Consider the following 20,315-nt stretch of genomic DNA (forward strand, 5'->3'; position numbering starts at 1 on the left):
GAGTGCAGTGGTGCAATCTCGGCTCACGGCAGACTCTGCCTCCTGGGTTCAAACTATTCTCCTGCCTCAGCCTCCCAAGTAGGTGGGACTACAGGCGCCTACCACCACACCCGGCTAATTTTTGTATTTTATTAGAGACAGGGTTTCACCATATTGGCCAGGCTGGTCTGGAACTCCTGACCTTGTGATCCGCCCACCTCGGCCTCCCAAAGTGCTGGGATTACAGGCGTGAGCCACCACACCCAGCCCCTGTTTTGTTTTTGTTTTGCTTGTTTCTTAGGGTTGTTTTTCTATTTATGGTAAAGGCATTGGCTTTCCATTTGTAGCATCAATCGAATATTTCCTGTTAACAATAACCTTATGTCATAGTAAATGGTAAAGGGATTTAAAGCAGTGGTTTTCAGCTGCCAGAGGCCTGAGTGAGTTTGGGCACACTCTGTGTGATCGGGCAGAAGGCCTGTGGGAAGTTTAGCCGAGGACAGGGCCAGGAAAGGTGATGGACAGTGGGGGTCTGTCCTGGTCACCAGGCCCCTGGGTCCTGCCCACCTGCTTGGAGCTCCCCACCCATCACACACGATGCTGCCAAGCCCTCTGGGTATTGTGGGCAAATACCTTAGGAGAGAAGCTGATGAACTTTGTTTCTTGAAATGCACAGATTCCTTGGACATCCCTGAGAGATCAATCATGAAAGTCAACTTGGTTTTCTCCCCCTCATTTGGGTTCAGAATTTAAAGTCCACACACACAGGCAGTAAGATGATATAGATAAGGACATCATCACTCGGTTTCGGATGTTAAAATGTCTAGGTGGGTTAGGGGTGATTTGAGATCACACAACCTTGTGGCACAAAGAGGAATTCCCAGGCCAGAGGGAGACATTTTATTGCCATGTTATGATCTTATCATTGAGTTGAAAGGCAATCTTGTTTCATTTTGGATTCTTTCTTATGTTTATGTCTTATAAGGGCACTTTGAATTTCCAAGCAAATAATAATTTTGAATTAGCTTTTAATCGTTGACTTCTAGCACAGTTATATGATCAGAAACATGCTGTGTGATTGGATTGCTCTCAAACATATTGAGATTTGCTGGAACAAAATAAGTCAGGTTAATTTTTGTAAATGTACCATGCCTGCTTAAAATGAATGTATGTACATTTGTTCCTGAGATACAGGTTGATGGGCGGATGGCTACATGGATGTGATGGAGATGTTTTACTATCGGGACCTTCCGCATCCTGCTGATGTTTTGTTGCTTAAGATATGAATGGCTGAGCGGAGGCTGTAAACCCTGGCACTCTGCTTGGGTATGAGGTTCTTCCTGCCATCCTGCCATCATTTGTTTTTTATGTTTTGTCGCCAAAAGTGACCTTGAGGAACCCTGGGAGCTCAGGAAGGAAGGAGCGCCCAGAAGCAGGGACAGGGAGCTGGTTGGGGAGGACCAGAAATCAGGTTTGTGAAGGTTCCAGAGAGGACCTGGCCTTGGGAGGAGCGTGGGGGACTGAGATGGGGGAGGGGTCATTGGAATGATGCGGGCGCTACTTGGAATGTCCATTGTGAGGCACCACCGGGGTCATCAGGGATTGGTGGAGAGGGAGTATGAAGCCCCAGGGTTGCTAAGGGAGGGCCCAGACCGAAGAAGGTTTGGTGGAAAGCAGAACCTTAGTCTCCCTCTAATTGCTCCTAAGCCTCAACGCTCCCTTGCCCCGCGTGTCCTGTTGCTTCCCTGATCTTCTCCGTGACCTGTAGCTAAGCCTTCCACCAGCGCTTGAGTACTTAATTTGAACCGGATCCTTTCCCAGACCCTTTCTTCTTCTCCTCCTCCTCCTCCACCTCCTCCAGGTGCCCAACAGCCCCCTTCTCCTCCTTTCCCTTCCCTTACTTCCCCCCTTCCCCTCCCCTTCCCCTCCCCTTACTTCCCCCCTTCCCCTCCCCTTCCCCTCCCCTTCCCCTCCCCTTCCCCTCCCCTTCCCCTCCCCCTCCCCTTCCCCTCCCCCTCCCCTCCCCTCCCCCTCCCCAACTCAGATCCGGCCCCCGGTCCCCGTCCCGTTCCCTCCCCCCTGCCCTAAGCCACCTCCACCTCTGTCCTGGCCGCCTCAGGGCGCCTGAAAGGACCAGGACATGCGGGTGCTGTGGCTGCTCTTTTGGCTCCTCTTTTGGCTCCTGCTGGCATTTATCAGCCATCAGTCCACCTGTGTGAGTGGACGGGTGCTGTGGCTGCTCTTTCGGCTCCTCTTTTGGCTCCTGCTGGGATTTATCAGCCATCAGTCCACCTGTGTGAGTAGACGCTGGACCCGCGGGGTTTCTTCCTTTTTACTGGGCTGTGTCACGCGGCATGAAATGACACAGCTCAGGCCTGTAATCCCAGCACTTTAGGGGGCCGAGGTGGGCAGATCACTTGAGTCCAGGAGTTGAAGACTAGCCAGGGCATCATAGCAAAACCCCATCTCTACAAAAAATTCCAAAAAAGATTAGTCGGGCCTGGTGGTGCGTACCTGTTATCCCAGTTACTGGAGAGGCTGAGGTGGGAGGATCGCTTGGGCCCAGGAGCTGGCCGTTGCAGTGAGCCGAGATGGCCCCGCTGCACTCTTGTCTCTAACAAACAAAACGGACCAAAACGAAGTGAAATGTCATTTGATTTGTGTCATCTGGTTTGATGACTTTTTTTTTTTTTAGACAGAGCTGGAGTGCAGTGGCAAGATCTCGGCTCACTGCAACCTCCGCTTCCGGGGTTCAAGCAATTGTCCCGCCTCAGCCTCCTGAGTAGCTCTGATTACAACGCCTGGCTAATTTCTGTATTTTTAGTAGCGACGGGGTTTCACCATGTTCGCCAGGATAGTCTCCATCTCTTCACCTCGTGATCCGCCTGCCTCGGCCTCCCAGTGCTGGGATTACAGGCGTGAGCCACCGCGCCTGGCCAAACTATATAACCTTAAGTGTAAGTTTACTAACTTTGGAAAGTACATACACCAGCATAAACCAACCCCCTTTCAAGATCTACATTATTTTATTTATTTATTTATTTTTTTGAGACAGTTTCTCCCTTGTTGCCGAGGCTGGAGTGCAATGGGGCAATATCAGCTCACCGCAACCTCTGCTTCCCAGATTCGAGCGATTCTCCTGCCTCAGCCTCCCGAGTGGCTGGGATTACAGACATGTGCCACCACTCCCAGCTAATTTTGTATTTTTAGTAGAGATAGGGTTTCTCCATGTTGGTCAGGCTGGTTTTGAACTCCCGACCTCAGGTGATCCGCCCGCCTCGGCCTCCCAAAGCATTGGGATTACAGGCATGAACCACCGTGCCCAGCCAAGATCTACACTATTATGTCACCCCAGAAAGTGAACTCTCACTCTTCCCAGCCAGTCTCTTTCTTATCCTAGGTTAGCTTGCTTATTCTGGAATTTCGTGTATACAGATGCATGCCATGCCATAGGTACTCTTTTGTGTCTGCTTTATTCTGCTCAACACCATGTTTCTGAAATCATGACCATTGTTGTATGGTTCTCTAAGTCCATCATTTCCATTTCAGACTCAGCATATGCTGAGTTCAACCTGTTGAAGGGCTATCTCTGTTTAATTCACCATCTTGAAAGAAACATTTAAAATTGAGATGTTTTCAAGAATATATAGTTAAATCCTGAGGAATCGATGTAGAAATGTTATCGTCTTCACTCACATAAGAGTCTAATGGAATTAATGTCAACAATCTTAGAGAAATCCCACACTATTCATGCCATTTTCATGATCTCCATCTTGGTAATTTTTTTTTTTTTTTTTTTTTTTTTTTTTTTTTTGAGACAGAGTCTCGCTCTGTCACCCAGGCTGAAGTGCAGTGGTGCGATCTCGGCTCACTGCAACCTCTGCCTCCCGGGTTCAAGTGATTCTTCTGCCTCAGCCTCCCAAGTAGCTGGAACTATAGGCGGGTGCCACCATGCCCTGCTAATTTTTTGTATTTTTAGTAGAGATTGGTTTCACCGTGTTAGCTAGGGTGGTCTCAATCTCCTGATCTCGCGGTCCACCCACCTCGGCTTCCCAAAGTGCTGGGATTGCAGGCGTGAGCCACCACGCCCGGCCCACCTTGTTAATTTTTAAGCACTAAAATTCGATACTTATTTGTGAATGAAGTAATCTCTTCATTGTATTTTTTTTTTTTTTTTTAACTTATGCTGAGCTTTAAATGACAAAGATTCATATAATCCAAGAGAGAAGTATTATTTAGAGGGATTCTTTTACCATGTGATATATAATAAATGCATCCAATGTTATACATCAATTTAAAAAACAAGTAAATAACTAAAGAAAAGATAACTACTGGCCAGGTGCAGTGGCTCACACTTGTATTCCCAGCACTTTGGGAGGCCGAGGCAGGTGGATCATGAGGTCAGGAGTTGGAGACCAGCCTGGCCAAGATGGTGAAACCCTGTTTCTACTAAAAATACAAAAATTAGCCGAGCGTGGTGGCAGGCGCCTGTAATCCCAGTTACTCAGTAGCTGAGGCAGGAGAATCGCTTGAACCCGGGAGGCGGAGGTTGCAGTGAGCTGAGATCATGCCACTGCAATCTAGCCTGGGTGACAGAGCAAGACTTTGTCTTAAAACAAAAAGAAAAGGAAAGATAATTACTTTATACTTAGCTTGTCTTAGCCATGAGTGACGGGCTGCATGTGGCCCAGGACAGTTTTGAATGCAGTTCAGCACAAATTTGTAAACTTTCTTAAAACATTAGGAGATTTTGGCCAGGTACAGTGGCTCATGCCTGTAATCCCAGCACTTTGGGAGGCTGAGGCGGGCAGATTACCTGAGGTCAGGAGTTCGAGACCACCCTGGCCAACATGGCAAAACCCCACCTCCACAAAAAATAAAAAAATTTGCTGAGTGCACTGTCAGGCACCTGTACTCCCAGCTACTCAGGAGGCTGAGGCAGGAGAATCACTTGAACCTGAGAGGCAGAGGTTGCAGTGAGCCGAGAGCACACCACTGCACTCCAGCCTGGGTGACAGAGTGAGACCCCATCTCAAAAAGAAACAACAAACAAAAACAAAAACAAAAACAAAAACAATGGCCGGGCACGGTGGTTCACACCTGTAATCCCAGCACTTTGGGAGGCCGAGGCAGGCAGATCGCCTGTCGGGAGTTGAAGGCCAGACTGGCCAACATGGTGAAACCTCATCTCTACTAAAAATACAAAAATTAGTCGGGCGTGGTGGCAGAGACCTGTAATCTCAGCTGCTCGGGAGGCTGAGGGAGGAGAATGGCTTGAGCCCAGGAGCTGGAGGTTGCAGTGAGCTGAGATTGCACCACTGCACTCCAGCCTGGGCGACTGAGTGGAGCGGAACTCTGTCTCAAAAAAAAAAAAAAAAGAGGTTTTTTTAAGATCATCAGCTGTTGTTAGTGTCAGTGTATGTTATGTGTGGCTCAAGACAACTTTGCTTCTTTTAATATAGGCAGGGAAGTCAAAAGATTGGATATCCCTGCTTTATACCAAGAAAGACAACACCCCACATTTGCAATGCCTAAAAACACTACCAGCCATCTGAAAAACATGAGACTTCTCTAACTTCTGTTCTTTTTTGTAGCAGTGGAATCCCACGGTGATATCTGAGGGATGTGGTTACCTTTTGGAGGAGGTTGACGGTTTCTAAGGATGATTCTTTCTGAGTGAAATATTGTCAGTGTCATTGACCTTTTCATTATTTCAACTATTATTATTCCAGGTTATCAATACTCTGGCTGACCTTCGTCATCGTGGGACTGACTTTGGTGGAAGTCTTTGGTTACTTATCATTACTGTGTTTCTGAGAAGTTATAAATTTGCCATCTCCCTCCGCACAAGTTACCTTTCTGTGAGTATACTAACTTTCTGTAGAGGTATACTTGTAATCACAAATAAGAATAAGTTATATGAAACAATTCACGTTTCTGGACTTCATTATGAATATGTGGTTTTACCCCAAAAATCAGGGAAATGATTTATTAGCATAAGAAATATGAAAATATCTGCCATTTACATTATGAAAATTAAATAGGTCGGTGTTTAATAGAATGTCAACGGAGCTTTTGGTCAAAAATAAGTTTTTTTAACCTTTGTGCTATTTGTCACAAATGGAGTATGAGGTTTCGTCACTTAAATAGGAAAGTCTTTCTAAACTCTTCTGCTTTATAGTTCTATCGTATGGGTGGAAGGAAAACTTCCAATCTCCACTCTGAAGATTCACTGCAGAAATGAGCTGACAACAGACAGCTTAACAGGAAAAGAAAAACATAGAACAGGCATAAACATGGGAACCAGCTGAAAAATGAGACTGCTAGAAGGGCTGGATGGTTGATGCTTAAAGAGCACCCTCTTCTGAGGGGAGAGGGAGATAGATGGAGATGTAGGCCATTTAGAGGGGCAGCAAATGATTTTTAGGGGAAATGAAAGAGCCCAAGGAACAAACAGTTGGCCTGAGACAAAGTTCCTCTGAGGTCATAGGGACGAGGTGACAAACTGCCGGAAGGTGAAGGGCAGAACTGCACTGGGTCTCATGATGCAGAGAAAGCCCCAGAGAATCTCTTAGAACTGCCCTCCAAGAGAATCAATGAAAAGTGTGTCTGGGCAGGGTAATTTTGAATGACATCATTCAAAGTGCATGTTCCCACTTGCAACTGGAGAGAGATCAGTATGTCAAAAGTCTGTACTTGGTAAGAATTTGGCTGCTAAGTTGTGCCATAATTTGTCTTTTGAGCCTTTTTTCCTTTGGGGAAGTTGAGCTCTACGTTTTGTCTTGCCATTCATGACAGTAAAAATGTGGCCGTCTGGGGGCTGAACCTCCTTCTGAACAATGATCCAAGATAAAAGTACTAATACCACAATGCTTTTTTATATTCAAGGGAAGAGGAAGTATGTTTCAGTTTTACCGCCTAGATAATTACACGTCATTTGGCACTGCCTTTCAAGATATGTAGAAAACAGAAAATATATGAGTTATGAAGATATCTAGGCACATTTAACATTCTCTGTGCCACTTAGTCCTGAACAGAGAATTTTCGGTATAAATTGGAGGAAGCTTTTTTTTTTTTTTTTTTTTTTTTTTCTTTTCTCACTCCCAAGACGTGTCTCCCTCTGTTGCCCAGGCTGGAGTATAATGGTGTGAGCTCGGCTCACTGCAACCTCCACCTCCTGGCTTCAAGTGATTCCCCTGCCTCAGCCTCTCAAGTAGCTGGGATTACAGGTGCCCACCACCATGCCCAGCTAATTTTTGTATTTTTAGTAGAGTCGGGGTTTTACCATGTTGGCCAGGCTAGTCTCAAAACCCGACCTCAAATGATCCACCCGCCTCAGCCTCCCAAAGTGCTGGGATTACAAGCGTGAGCCACCACGTGAGCCAGGGGAAGTTTTTAAATTTACCACTTTTTAACAATTCCATTTAGGAAAGTTCAGTTGAGCTGTTGGACTTGGACAACTTTGCACCTCTCATCTTTGTCCTTGTCATCTAGTCATCTATACCATTACCTCCTAAGCAGGGACATCATGGGTGCCATGAAGCATTCATGCGTGATGGCATTTCTTTGCCTCTCATTTCTTCGTGTGTTTGACATTTCTCCTAGCTCCAAACTGGGCCAGCTACCTTTCCTATGAAATCTAGCAGTAGCTGTGGGATAGACGTGGTTGCTCTTCTCATCTTTTTAGATTACCCATTGCTTCTCTCGAAATCCTAGTACATGATTTTTTTTTGATCCTATGTGCAGAAATCAGGAAAAAACAAATTCTACAAAGAATTTGAAAGATATTATTTCAGGCCAGGTGTGGTGGCTCATGCCTGTAATCCCAGCACTTTGGGAGGCTGAGGCAGGTGGATCACTTGAGGTCAGCAGTTCAAGACCAGATGGGCCAACATAGTGAAATCCCATCTCTACTAAAAAGACAAAAATTAGCCAGGCATGGTAGCAGGCACCTGTAATCCCAGCTACTTGGGAGGCCGAGGCACAAGAATCGCTTGAATCTGGGAGGTGGAGGTTGCCGTGAGCCACGGTAGCGCCACTGCACTTCAGCATGGTTGAGTGACACTCCGTCTCAAGAAAAAAGTCATTTCAATGACTACCTCAGGAGATTCATAGGTATCTGACCCACATCTGAGATGGGATTTGCATTGCATTTTAGCTATGATGAGAACAAATATTTAATGTCTTCGAAGATTAAAAGCATACTGTGATAATATGGAAATCTTGGTGGGAATTCAGTCATTAGTGAGAATGTTTTGCGTTAAGTTCAAACCGGCCTCAACGAAGCTGATGTGAGGGAAGGGAAAGTGAACTCTGAGTAGAGCAGGGACAGAAGAAAGATGCTCCAGTGCGGATCAGGAAGGAGCAGGGGGTGAAATGTTACAAATTCTAGAACTCAGAGAGCTGAAGGTAATTACTTCCTTTTCAGGTTGTGAAACATGTTAACCTGTGGTAAAATACTTACAAGATGATAATTACCATCTAACCGTGTTGAAGTGTGCAGTTCAGTTGTGTGAAGTATATTCATGTCATTTTTTTTTTTTTTTTTTGAGACGGAGTCTCACTCTGTCACCAGGCTGGAGTGCAGTGGTGGGATCTTGGCTCACTGCAACCTCTGCCTCCTGGGTTCAAGCAGTTCTCCTGCCTCAGCCTCCCGAGTAGCTGGGACTACAGGCGTGCGCCACCATGCTCAGCTAATTTTTGTATTTTTAGTAGAGACAGGGTTTCACCATGTTGGTCAGGCTGGTCTTGAACTCCTAACCTCGTGATCCGCCTGCCTCAGCCTCCCAAAGTGCTGGGATTACAGGCGTGAGCCACCATGCCCAGCGAAATCTAGGGCTGGAACATGGCTGCAGCATATAAATAGAATTGAATTCCATCGTTTTGTTAACCCTGTTTTTTGTTTGTTTGTAGTTGTTGCTGTTTTTGAGACACAGTCTCGCTCTGTCGCCTAGGCTGGAGTGCAGTGGTGCAATCTCGGCTCACGGCAGACTCTGCCTCCTGGGTTCAAACTATTCTCCTGCCTCAGCCTCCCAAGTAGGTGGGACTACAGGCGCCTACCACCACACCCGGCTAATTTTTGTATTTTATTAGAGACAGGGTTTCACCATATTGGCCAGGCTGGTCTGGAACTCCTGACCTTGTGATCCGCCCACCTCGGCCTCCCAAAGTGCTGGGATTACAGGCGTGAGCCACCACACCCAGCCCCTGTTTTGTTTTTGTTTTGCTTGTTTCTTAGGGTTGTTTTTCTATTTATGGTAAAGGCATTGGCTTTCCATTTGTAGCATCAATCGAATATTTCCTGTTAACAATAACCTTATGTCATAGTAAATGGTAAAGGGATTTAAAGCAGTGGTTTTCAGCTGCCAGAGGCCTGAGTGAGTTTGGGCACACTCTGTGTGATCGGGCAGAAGGCCTGTGGGAAGTTTAGCCGAGGACAGGGCCAGGAAAGGTGATGGACAGTGGGGGTCTGTCCTGGTCACCAGGCCCCTGGGTCCTGCCCACCTGCTTGGAGCTCCCCACCCATCACACACGATGCTGCCAAGCCCTCTGGGTATTGTGGGCAAATACCTTAGGAGAGAAGCTGATGAACTTTGTTTCTTGAAATGCACAGATTCCTTGGACATCCCTGAGAGATCAATCATGAAAGTCAACTTGGTTTTCTCCCCCTCATTTGGGTTCAGAATTTAAAGTCCACACACACAGGCAGTAAGATGATATAGATAAGGACATCATCACTCGGTTTCGGATGTTAAAATGTCTAGGTGGGTTAGGGGTGATTTGAGATCACACAACCTTGTGCCACAAAGAGGAATTCCCAGGCCAGAGGGAGACATTTTATTGCCATGTTATGATCTTATCATTGAGTTGAAAGGCAATCTTGTTTCATTTTGGATTCTTTCTTATGTTTATGTCTTATAAGGGCACTTTGAATTTCCAAGCAAATAATAATTTTGAATTAGCTTTTAATCATTGACTTCTAGCACAGTTATATGATCAGAAACATGCTGTGTGATTGGATTGCTCTCAAACATATTGAGATTTGCTGGAACAAAATAAGTCAGGTTAATTTTTGTAAATGTACCATGCCTGCTTAAAATGAATGTATGTACATTTGTTCCTGAGATACAGGTTGATGGGCGGATGGCTACATGGATGTGATGGAGATGTTTTACTATCGGGACCTTCCGCATCCTGCTGATGTTTTGTTGCTTAAGATATGAATGGCTGAGCGGAGGCTGTAAACCCTGGCACTCTGCTTGGGTATGAGGTTCTTCCTGCCATCCTGCCATCATTTGTTTTTTATGTTTTGTCGCCAAAAGTGACCTTGAGGAACCCTGGGAGCTCAGGAAGGAAGGAGCGCCCAGAAGCAGGGACAGGGAGCTGGTTGGGGAGGACCAGAAATCAGGTTTGTGAAGGTTCCAGAGAGGACCTGGCCTTGGGAGGAGCGTGGGGGACTGAGATGGGGGAGGGGTCATTGGAATGATGCGGGCGCTACTTGGAATGTCCATTGTGAGGCACCACCGGGGTCATCAGGGATTGGTGGAGAGGGAGTATGAAGCCCCAGGGTTGCTAAGGGAGGGCCCAGACCGAAGAAGGTTTGGTGGAAAGCAGAACCTTAGTCTCCCTCTAATTGCTCCTAAGCCTCAACGCTCCCTTGCCCCGCGTGTCCTGTTGCTTCCCTGATCTTCTCCGTGACCTGTAGCTAAGCCTTCCACCAGCGCTTGAGTACTTAATTTGAACCGGATCCTTTCCCAGACCCTTTCTTCTTCTCCTCCTCCTCCTCCACCTCCTCCAGGTGCCCAACAGCCCCCTTCTCCTCCTTTCCCTTCCCTTACTTCCCCCCTTCCCCTCCCCTTCCCCTCCCCTTACTTCCCCCCTTCCCCTCCCCTTCCCCTCCCCTTCCCCTCCCCTTCCCCTCCCCTTCCCCTCCCCCTCCCCTTCCCCTCCCCCTCCCCTCCCCTCCCCCTCCCCAACTCAGATCCGGCCCCCGGTCCCCGTCCCGTTCCCTCCCCCCTGCCCTAAGCCACCTCCACCTCTGTCCTGGCCGCCTCAGGGCGCCTGAAAGGACCAGGACATGCGGGTGCTGTGGCTGCTCTTTTGGCTCCTCTTTTGGCTCCTGCTGGCATTTATCAGCCATCAGTCCACCTGTGTGAGTGGACGGGTGCTGTGGCTGCTCTTTCGGCTCCTCTTTTGGCTCCTGCTGGGATTTATCAGCCATCAGTCCACCTGTGTGAGTAGACGCTGGACCCGCGGGGTTTCTTCCTTTTTACTGGGCTGTGTCACGCGGCATGAAATGACACAGCTCAGGCCTGTAATCCCAGCACTTTAGGGGGCCGAGGTGGGCAGATCACTTGAGTCCAGGAGTTGAAGACTAGCCAGGGCATCATAGCAAAACCCCATCTCTACAAAAAATTCCAAAAAAGATTAGTCGGGCCTGGTGGTGCGTACCTGTTATCCCAGTTACTGGAGAGGCTGAGGTGGGAGGATCGCTTGGGCCCAGGAGCTGGCCGTTGCAGTGAGCCGAGATGGCCCCGCTGCACTCTTGTCTCTAACAAACAAAACGGACCAAAACGAAGTGAAATGTCATTTGATTTGTGTCATCTGGTTTGATGACTTTTTTTTTTTTTAGACAGAGCTGGAGTGCAGTGGCAAGATCTCGGCTCACTGCAACCTCCGCTTCCGGGGTTCAAGCAATTGTCCCGCCTCAGCCTCCTGAGTAGCTCTGATTACAACGCCTGGCTAATTTCTGTATTTTTAGTAGCGACGGGGTTTCACCATGTTCGCCAGGATAGTCTCCATCTCTTCACCTCGTGATCCGCCTGCCTCGGCCTCCCAGTGCTGGGATTACAGGCGTGAGCCACCGCGCCTGGCCAAACTATATAACCTTAAGTGTAAGTTTACTAACTTTGGAAAGTACATACACCAGCATAAACCAACCCCCTTTCAAGATCTACATTATTTTATTTATTTATTTATTTTTTTGAGACAGTTTCTCCCTTGTTGCCGAGGCTGGAGTGCAATGGGGCAATATCAGCTCACCGCAACCTCTGCTTCCCAGATTCGAGCGATTCTCCTGCCTCAGCCTCCCGAGTGGCTGGGATTACAGACATGTGCCACCACTCCCAGCTAATTTTGTATTTTTAGTAGAGATAGGGTTTCTCCATGTTGGTCAGGCTGGTTTTGAACTCCCGACCTCAGGTGATCCGCCCGCCTCGGCCTCCCAAAGCATTGGGATTACAGGCATGAACCACCGTGCCCAGCCAAGATCTACACTATTATGTCACCCCAGAAAGTGAACTCTCACTCTTCCCAGCCAGTCTCTTTCTTATCCTAGGTTAGCTTGCTTATTCTGGAATTTCGTGTATACAGATGCATGCCATGCCATAGGTACTCTTTTGTGTCTGCTTTATTCTGCTCAACACCATGTTTCTGAAATCATGACCATTGTTGTATGGTTCTCTAAGTCCATCATTTCCATTTCAGACTCAGCATATGCTGAGTTCAACCTGTTGAAGGGCTATCTCTGTTTAATTCACCATCTTGAAAGAAACATTTAAAATTGAGATGTTTTCAAGAATATATAGTTAAATCCTGAGGAATCGATGTAGAAATGTTATCGTCTTCACTCACATAAGAGTCTAATGGAATTAATGTCAACAATCTTAGAGAAATCCCACACTATTCATGCCATTTTCATGATCTCCATCTTGGTAATTTTTTTTTTTTTTTTTTTTTTTTTTTTTTTTTTTGAGACAGAGTCTCGCTCTGTCACCCAGGCTGAAGTGCAGTGGTGCGATCTCGGCTCACTGCAACCTCTGCCTCCCGGGTTCAAGTGATTCTTCTGCCTCAGCCTCCCAAGTAGCTGGAACTATAGGCGGGTGCCACCATGCCCTGCTAATTTTTTGTATTTTTAGTAGAGATTGGTTTCACCGTGTTAGCTAGGGTGGTCTCAATCTCCTGATCTCGCGGTCCACCCACCTCGGCTTCCCAAAGTGCTGGGATTGCAGGCGTGAGCCACCACGCCCGGCCCACCTTGTTAATTTTTAAGCACTAAAATTCGATACTTATTTGTGAATGAAGTAATCTCTTCATTGTATTTTTTTTTTTTTTTTAACTTATGCTGAGCTTTAAATGACAAAGATTCATATAATCCAAGAGAGAAGTATTATTTAGAGGGATTCTTTTACCATGTGATATATAATAAATGCATCCAATGTTATACATCAATTTAAAAAACAAGTAAATAACTAAAGAAAAGATAACTACTGGCCAGGTGCAGTGGCTCACACTTGTATTCCCAGCACTTTGGGAGGCCGAGGCAGGTGGATCATGAGGTCAGGAGTTGGAGACCAGCCTGGCCAAGATGGTGAAACCCTGTTTCTACTAAAAATACAAAAATTAGCCGAGCGTGGTGGCAGGCGCCTGTAATCCCAGTTACTCAGTAGCTGAGGCAGGAGAATCGCTTGAACCCGGGAGGCGGAGGTTGCAGTGAGCTGAGATCATGCCACTGCAATCTAGCCTGGGTGACAGAGCAAGACTTTGTCTTAAAACAAAAAGAAAAGGAAAGATAATTACTTTATACTTAGCTTGTCTTAGCCATGAGTGACGGGCTGCATGTGGCCCAGGACAGTTTTGAATGCAGTTCAGCACAAATTTGTAAACTTTCTTAAAACATTAGGAGATTTTGGCCAGGTACAGTGGCTCATGCCTGTAATCCCAGCACTTTGGGAGGCTGAGGCGGGCAGATTACCTGAGGTCAGGAGTTCGAGACCACCCTGGCCAACATGGCAAAACCCCACCTCCACAAAAAATAAAAAAATTTGCTGAGTGCACTGTCAGGCACCTGTACTCCCAGCTACTCAGGAGGCTGAGGCAGGAGAATCACTTGAACCTGAGAGGCAGAGGTTGCAGTGAGCCGAGAGCACACCACTGCACTCCAGCCTGGGTGACAGAGTGAGACCCCATCTCAAAAAGAAACAACAAACAAAAACAAAAACAAAAACAAAAACAATGGCCGGGCACGGTGGTTCACACCTGTAATCCCAGCACTTTGGGAGGCCGAGGCAGGCAGATCGCCTGTCGGGAGTTGAAGGCCAGACTGGCCAACATGGTGAAACCTCATCTCTACTAAAAATACAAAAATTAGTCGGGCGTGGTGGCAGAGACCTGTAATCTCAGCTGCTCGGGAGGCTGAGGGAGGAGAATGGCTTGAGCCCAGGAGCTGGAGGTTGCAGTGAGCTGAGATTGCACCACTGCACTCCAGCCTGGGCGACTGAGTGGAGCGGAACTCTGTCTCAAAAAAAAAAAAAAAAGAGGTTTTTTTAAGATCATCAGCTGTTGTTAGTGTCAGTGTATGTTATGTGTGGCTCAAGACAACTTTGCTTCTTTTAATATAGGCAGGGAAGTCAAAAGATTGGATATCCCTGCTTTATACCAAGAAAGACAACACCCCACATTTGCAATGCCTAAAAACACTACCAGCCATCTGAAAAACATGAGACTTCTCTAACTTCTGTTCTTTTTTGTAGCAGTGGAATCCCACGGTGATATCTGAGGGATGTGGTTACCTTTTGGAGGAGGTTGACGGTTTCTAAGGATGATTCTTTCTGAGTGAAATATTGTCAGTGTCATTGACCTTTTCATTATTTCAACTATTATTATTCCAGGTTATCAATACTCTGGCTGACCTTCGTCATCGTGGGACTGACTTTGGTGGAAGTCTTTGGTTACTTATCATTACTGTGTTTCTGAGAAGTTATAAATTTGCCATCTCCCTCCGCACAAGTTACCTTTCTGTGAGTATACTAACTTTCTGTAGAGGTATACTTGTAATCACAAATAAGAATAAGTTATATGAAACAATTCACGTTTCTGGACTTCATTATGAATATGTGGTTTTACCCCAAAAATCAGGGAAATGATTTATTAGCATAAGAAATATGAAAATATCTGCCATTTACATTATGAAAATTAAATAGGTCGGTGTTTAATAGAATGTCAACAGAGCTTTTGGTCAAAAATAAGTTTTTTTAACCTTTGTGCTATTTGTCACAAATGGAGTATGAGGTTTCGTCACTTAAATAGGAAAGTCTTTCTAAACTCTTCTGCTTTATAGTTCTATCGTATGGGTGGAAGGAAAACTTCCAATCTCCACTCTGAAGATTCACTGCAGAAATGAGCTGACAACAGACAGCTTAACAGGAAAAGAAAAACATAGAACAGGCATAAACATGGGAACCAGCTGAAAAATGAGACTGCTAGAAGGGCTGGATGGTTGATGCTTAAAGAGCACCCTCTTCTGAGGGGAGAGGGAGATAGATGGAGATGTAGGCCATTTAGAGGGGCAGCAAATGATTTTTAGGGGAAATGAAAGAGCCCAAGGAACAAACAGTTGGCCTGAGACAAAGTTCCTCTGAGGTCATAGGGACGAGGTGACAAACTGCCGGAAGGTGAAGGGCAGAACTGCACTGGGTCTCATGATGCAGAGAAAGCCCCAGAGAATCTCTTAGAACTGCCCTCCAAGAGAATCAATGAAAAGTGTGTCTGGGCAGGGTAATTTTGAATGACATCATTCAAAGTGCATGTTCCCACTTGCAACTGGAGAGAGATCAGTATGTCAAAAGTCTGTACTTGGTAAGAATTTGGCTGCTAAGTTGTGCCATAATTTGTCTTTTGAGCCTTTTTTCCTTTGGGGAAGTTGAGCTCTACGTTTTGTCTTGCCATTCATGACAGTAAAAATGTGGCCGTCTGGGGGCTGAACCTCCTTCTGAACAATGATCCAAGATAAAAGTACTAATACCACAATGCTTTTTTATATTCAAGGGAAGAGGAAGTATGTTTCAGTTTTACCGCCTAGATAATTACACGTCATTTGGCACTGCCTTTCAAGATATGTAGAAAACAGAAAATATATGAGTTATGAAGATATCTAGGCACATTTAACATTCTCTGTGCCACTTAGTCCTGAACAGAGAATTTTCGGTATAAATTGGAGGAAGCTTTTTTTTTTTTTTTTTTTTTTTTTTTCTTTTCTCACTCCCAAGACGTGTCTCCCTCTGTTGCCCAGGCTGGAGTATAATGGTGTGAGCTCGGCTCACTGCAACCTCCACCTCCTGGCTTCAAGTGATTCCCCTGCCTCAGCCTCTCAAGTAGCTGGGATTACAGGTGCCCACCACCATGCCCAGCTAATTTTTGTATTTTTAGTAGAGTCGGGGTTTTACCATGTTGGCCAGGCTAGTCTCAAAACCCGACCTCAAATGATCCACCCGCCTCAGCCTCCCAAAGTGCTGGGATTACAAGCGTGAGCCACCACGTGAGCCAGGGGAAGTTTTTAAATTTACCACTTTTTAACAATTCCATTTAGGAAAGTTCAGTTGAGCTGTTGGACTTGGACAACTTTGCACCTCTCATCTTTGTCCTTGTCATCTAGTCATCTATACCATTACCTCCTAAGCAGGGACATCATGGGTGCCATGAAGCATTCATGCGTGATGGCATTTCTTTGCCTCTCATTTCTTCGTGTGTTTGACATTTCTCCTAGCTCCAAACTGGGCCAGCTACCTTTCCTATGAAATCTAGCAGTAGCTGTGGGATAGACGTGGTTGCTCTTCTCATCTTTTTAGATTACCCATTGCTTCTCTCGAAATCCTAGTACATGATTTTTTTTTGATCCTATGTGCAGAAATCAGGAAAAAACAAATTCTACAAAGAATTTGAAAGATATTATTTCAGGCCAGGTGTGGTGGCTCATGCCTGTAATCCCAGCACTTTGGGAGGCTGAGGCAGGTGGATCACTTGAGGTCAGCAGTTCAAGACCAGATGGGCCAACATAGTGAAATCCCATCTCTACTAAAAAGACAAAAATTAGCCAGGCATGGTAGCAGGCACCTGTAATCCCAGCTACTTGGGAGGCCGAGGCACAAGAATCGCTTGAATCTGGGAGGTGGAGGTTGCCGTGAGCCACGGTAGCGCCACTGCACTTCAGCATGGTTGAGTGACACTCCGTCTCAAGAAAAAAGTCATTTCAATGACTACCTCAGGAGATTCATAGGTATCTGACCCACATCTGAGATGGGATTTGCATTGCATTTTAGCTATGATGAGAACAAATATTTAATGTCTTCGAAGATTAAAAGCATACTGTGATAATATGGAAATCTTGGTGGGAATTCAGTCATTAGTGAGAATGTTTTGCGTTAAGTTCAAACCGGCCTCAACGAAGCTGATGTGAGGGAAGGGAAAGTGAACTCTGAGTAGAGCAGGGACAGAAGAAAGATGCTCCAGTGCGGATCAGGAAGGAGCAGGGGGTGAAATGTTACAAATTCTAGAACTCAGAGAGCTGAAGGTAATTACTTCCTTTTCAGGTTGTGAAACATGTTAACCTGTGGTAAAATACTTACAAGATGATAATTACCATCTAACCGTGTTGAAGTGTGCAGTTCAGTTGTGTGAAGTATATTCATGTCATTTTTTTTTTTTTTTTTTGAGACGGAGTCTCACTCTGTCACCAGGCTGGAGTGCAGTGGTGGGATCTTGGCTCACTGCAACCTCTGCCTCCTGGGTTCAAGCAGTTCTCCTGCCTCAGCCTCCCGAGTAGCTGGGACTACAGGCGTGCGCCACCATGCTCAGCTAATTTTTGTATTTTTAGTAGAGACAGGGTTTCACCATGTTGGTCAGGCTGGTCTTGAACTCCTAACCTCGTGATCCGCCTGCCTCAGCCTCCCAAAGTGCTGGGATTACAGGCGTGAGCCACCATGCCCAGCGAAATCTAGGGCTGGAACATGGCTGCAGCATATAAATAGAATTGAATTCCATCGTTTTGTTAACCCTGTTTTTTGTTTGTTTGTAGTTGTTGCTGTTTTTGAGACACAGTCTCGCTCTGTCGCCTAGGCTGGAGTGCAGTGGTGCAATCTCGGCTCACGGCAGACTCTGCCTCCTGGGTTCAAACTATTCTCCTGCCTCAGCCTCCCAAGTAGGTGGGACTACAGGCGCCTACCACCACACCCGGCTAATTTTTGTATTTTATTAGAGACAGGGTTTCACCATATTGGCCAGGCTGGTCTGGAACTCCTGACCTTGTGATCCGCCCACCTCGGCCTCCCAAAGTGCTGGGATTACAGGCGTGAGCCACCACACCCAGCCCCTGTTTTGTTTTTGTTTTGCTTGTTTCTTAGGGTTGTTTTTCTATTTATGGTAAAGGCATTGGCTTTCCATTTGTAGCATCAATCGAATATTTCCTGTTAACAATAACCTTATGTCATAGTAAATGGTAAAGGGATTTAAAGCAGTGGTTTTCAGCTGCCAGAGGCCTGAGTGAGTTTGGGCACACTCTGTGTGATCGGGCAGAAGGCCTGTGGGAAGTTTAGCCGAGGACAGGGCCAGGAAAGGTGATGGACAGTGGGGGTCTGTCCTGGTCACCAGGCCCCTGGGTCCTGCCCACCTGCTTGGAGCTCCCCACCCATCACACACGATGCTGCCAAGCCCTCTGGGTATTGTGGGCAAATACCTTAGGAGAGAAGCTGATGAACTTTGTTTCTTGAAATGCACAGATTCCTTGGACATCCCTGAGAGATCAATCATGAAAGTCAACTTGGTTTTCTCCCCCTCATTTGGGTTCAGAATTTAAAGTCCACACACACAGGCAGTAAGATGATATAGATAAGGACATCATCACTCGGTTTCGGATGTTAAAATGTCTAGGTGGGTTAGGGGTGATTTGAGATCACACAACCTTGTGCCACAAAGAGGAATTCCCAGGCCAGAGGGAGACATTTTATTGCCATGTTATGATCTTATCATTGAGTTGAAAGGCAATCTTGTTTCATTTTGGATTCTTTCTTATGTTTATGTCTTATAAGGGCACTTTGAATTTCCAAGCAAATAATAATTTTGAATTAGCTTTTAATCATTGACTTCTAGCACAGTTATATGATCAGAAACATGCTGTGTGATTGGATTGCTCTCAAACATATTGAGATTTGCTGGAACAAAATAAGTCAGGTTAATTTTTGTAAATGTACCATGCCTGCTTAAAATGAATGTATGTACATTTGTTCCTGAGATACAGGTTGATGGGCGGATGGCTACATGGATGTGATGGAGATGTTTTACTATCGGGACCTTCCGCATCCTGCTGATGTTTTGTTGCTTAAGATATGAATGGCTGAGCGGAGGCTGTAAACCCTGGCACTCTGCTTGGGTATGAGGTTCTTCCTGCCATCCTGCCATCATTTGTTTTTTATGTTTTGTCGCCAAAAGTGACCTTGAGGAACCCTGGGAGCTCAGGAAGGAAGGAGCGCCCAGAAGCAGGGACAGGGAGCTGGTTGGGGAGGACCAGAAATCAGGTTTGTGAAGGTTCCAGAGAGGACCTGGCCTTGGGAGGAGCGTGGGGGACTGAGATGGAGGAGGGGTCATTGGAATGATGCGGGCGCTACTTGGAATGTCCATTGTGAGGCACCACCGGGGTCATCAGGGATTGGTGGAGAGGGAGTATGAAGCCCCAGGGTTGCTAAGGGAGGGCCCAGACCGAAGAAGGTTTGGTGGAAAGCAGAACCTTAGTCTCCCTCTAATTGCTCCTAAGCCTCAACGCTCCCTTGCCCCGCGTGTCCTGTTGCTTCCCTGATCTTCTCCGTGACCTGTAGCTAAGCCTTCCACCAGCGCTTGAGTACTTAATTTGAACCGGATCCTTTCCCAGACCCTTTCTTCTTCTCCTCCTCCTCCTCCACCTCCTCCAGGTGCCCAACAGCCCCCTTCTCCTCCTTTCCCTTCCCTTACTTCCCCCCTTCCCCTCCCCTTCCCCTCCCCTTACTTCCCCCCTTCCCCTCCCCTTCCCCTCCCCTTCCCCTCCCCTTCCCCTCCCCCTCCCCTTCCCCTCCCCCTCCCCTCCCCTCCCCCTCCCCAACTCAGATCCGGCCCCCGGTCCCCGTCCCGTTCCCTCCCCCCTGCCCTAAGCCACCTCCACCTCTGTCCTGGCCGCCTCAGGGCGCCTGAAAGGACCAGGACATGCGGGTGCTGTGGCTGCTCTTTTGGCTCCTCTTTTGGCTCCTGCTGGCATTTATCAGCCATCAGTCCACCTGTGTGAGTGGACGGGTGCTGTGGCTGCTCTTTCGGCTCCTCTTTTGGCTCCTGCTGGGATTTATCAGCCATCAGTCCACCTGTGTGAGTAGACGCTGGACCCGCGGGGTTTCTTCCTTTTTACTGGGCTGTGTCACGCGGCATGAAATGACACAGCTCAGGCCTGTAATCCCAGCACTTTAGGGGGCCGAGGTGGGCAGATCACTTGAGTCCAGGAGTTGAAGACTAGCCAGGGCATCATAGCAAAACCCCATCTCTAC

At 46.8% G+C, this 20,315-nt stretch overlaps 1 protein-coding gene across 1 annotated transcript in view; it reads left to right on the top strand.

The window, feature by feature from the left end:
• The window catches only part of LOC129394165 (uncharacterized), a gene marked incomplete at both ends in the record, with an annotated part of 35,896 nt that overhangs the window by 3,260 nt on the left and 12,321 nt on the right, over positions 1-20,315 (top strand). The window contains 2 exons of the mRNA XM_063598430.1: positions 5,712-5,840; positions 14,649-14,777. Of these exons, the coding sequence (XP_063454500.1) occupies positions 5,712-5,840; positions 14,649-14,777 (258 nt within the window). The remainder of the gene's footprint in view (positions 1-5,711; positions 5,841-14,648; positions 14,778-20,315) is intronic.

This window comes from Pan paniscus, chromosome 18 (assembly GCF_029289425.2).
Source record: "Pan paniscus chromosome 18, NHGRI_mPanPan1-v2.0_pri, whole genome shotgun sequence".
Classification (NCBI taxonomy): Eukaryota; Metazoa; Chordata; class Mammalia; order Primates; family Hominidae; genus Pan; species Pan paniscus.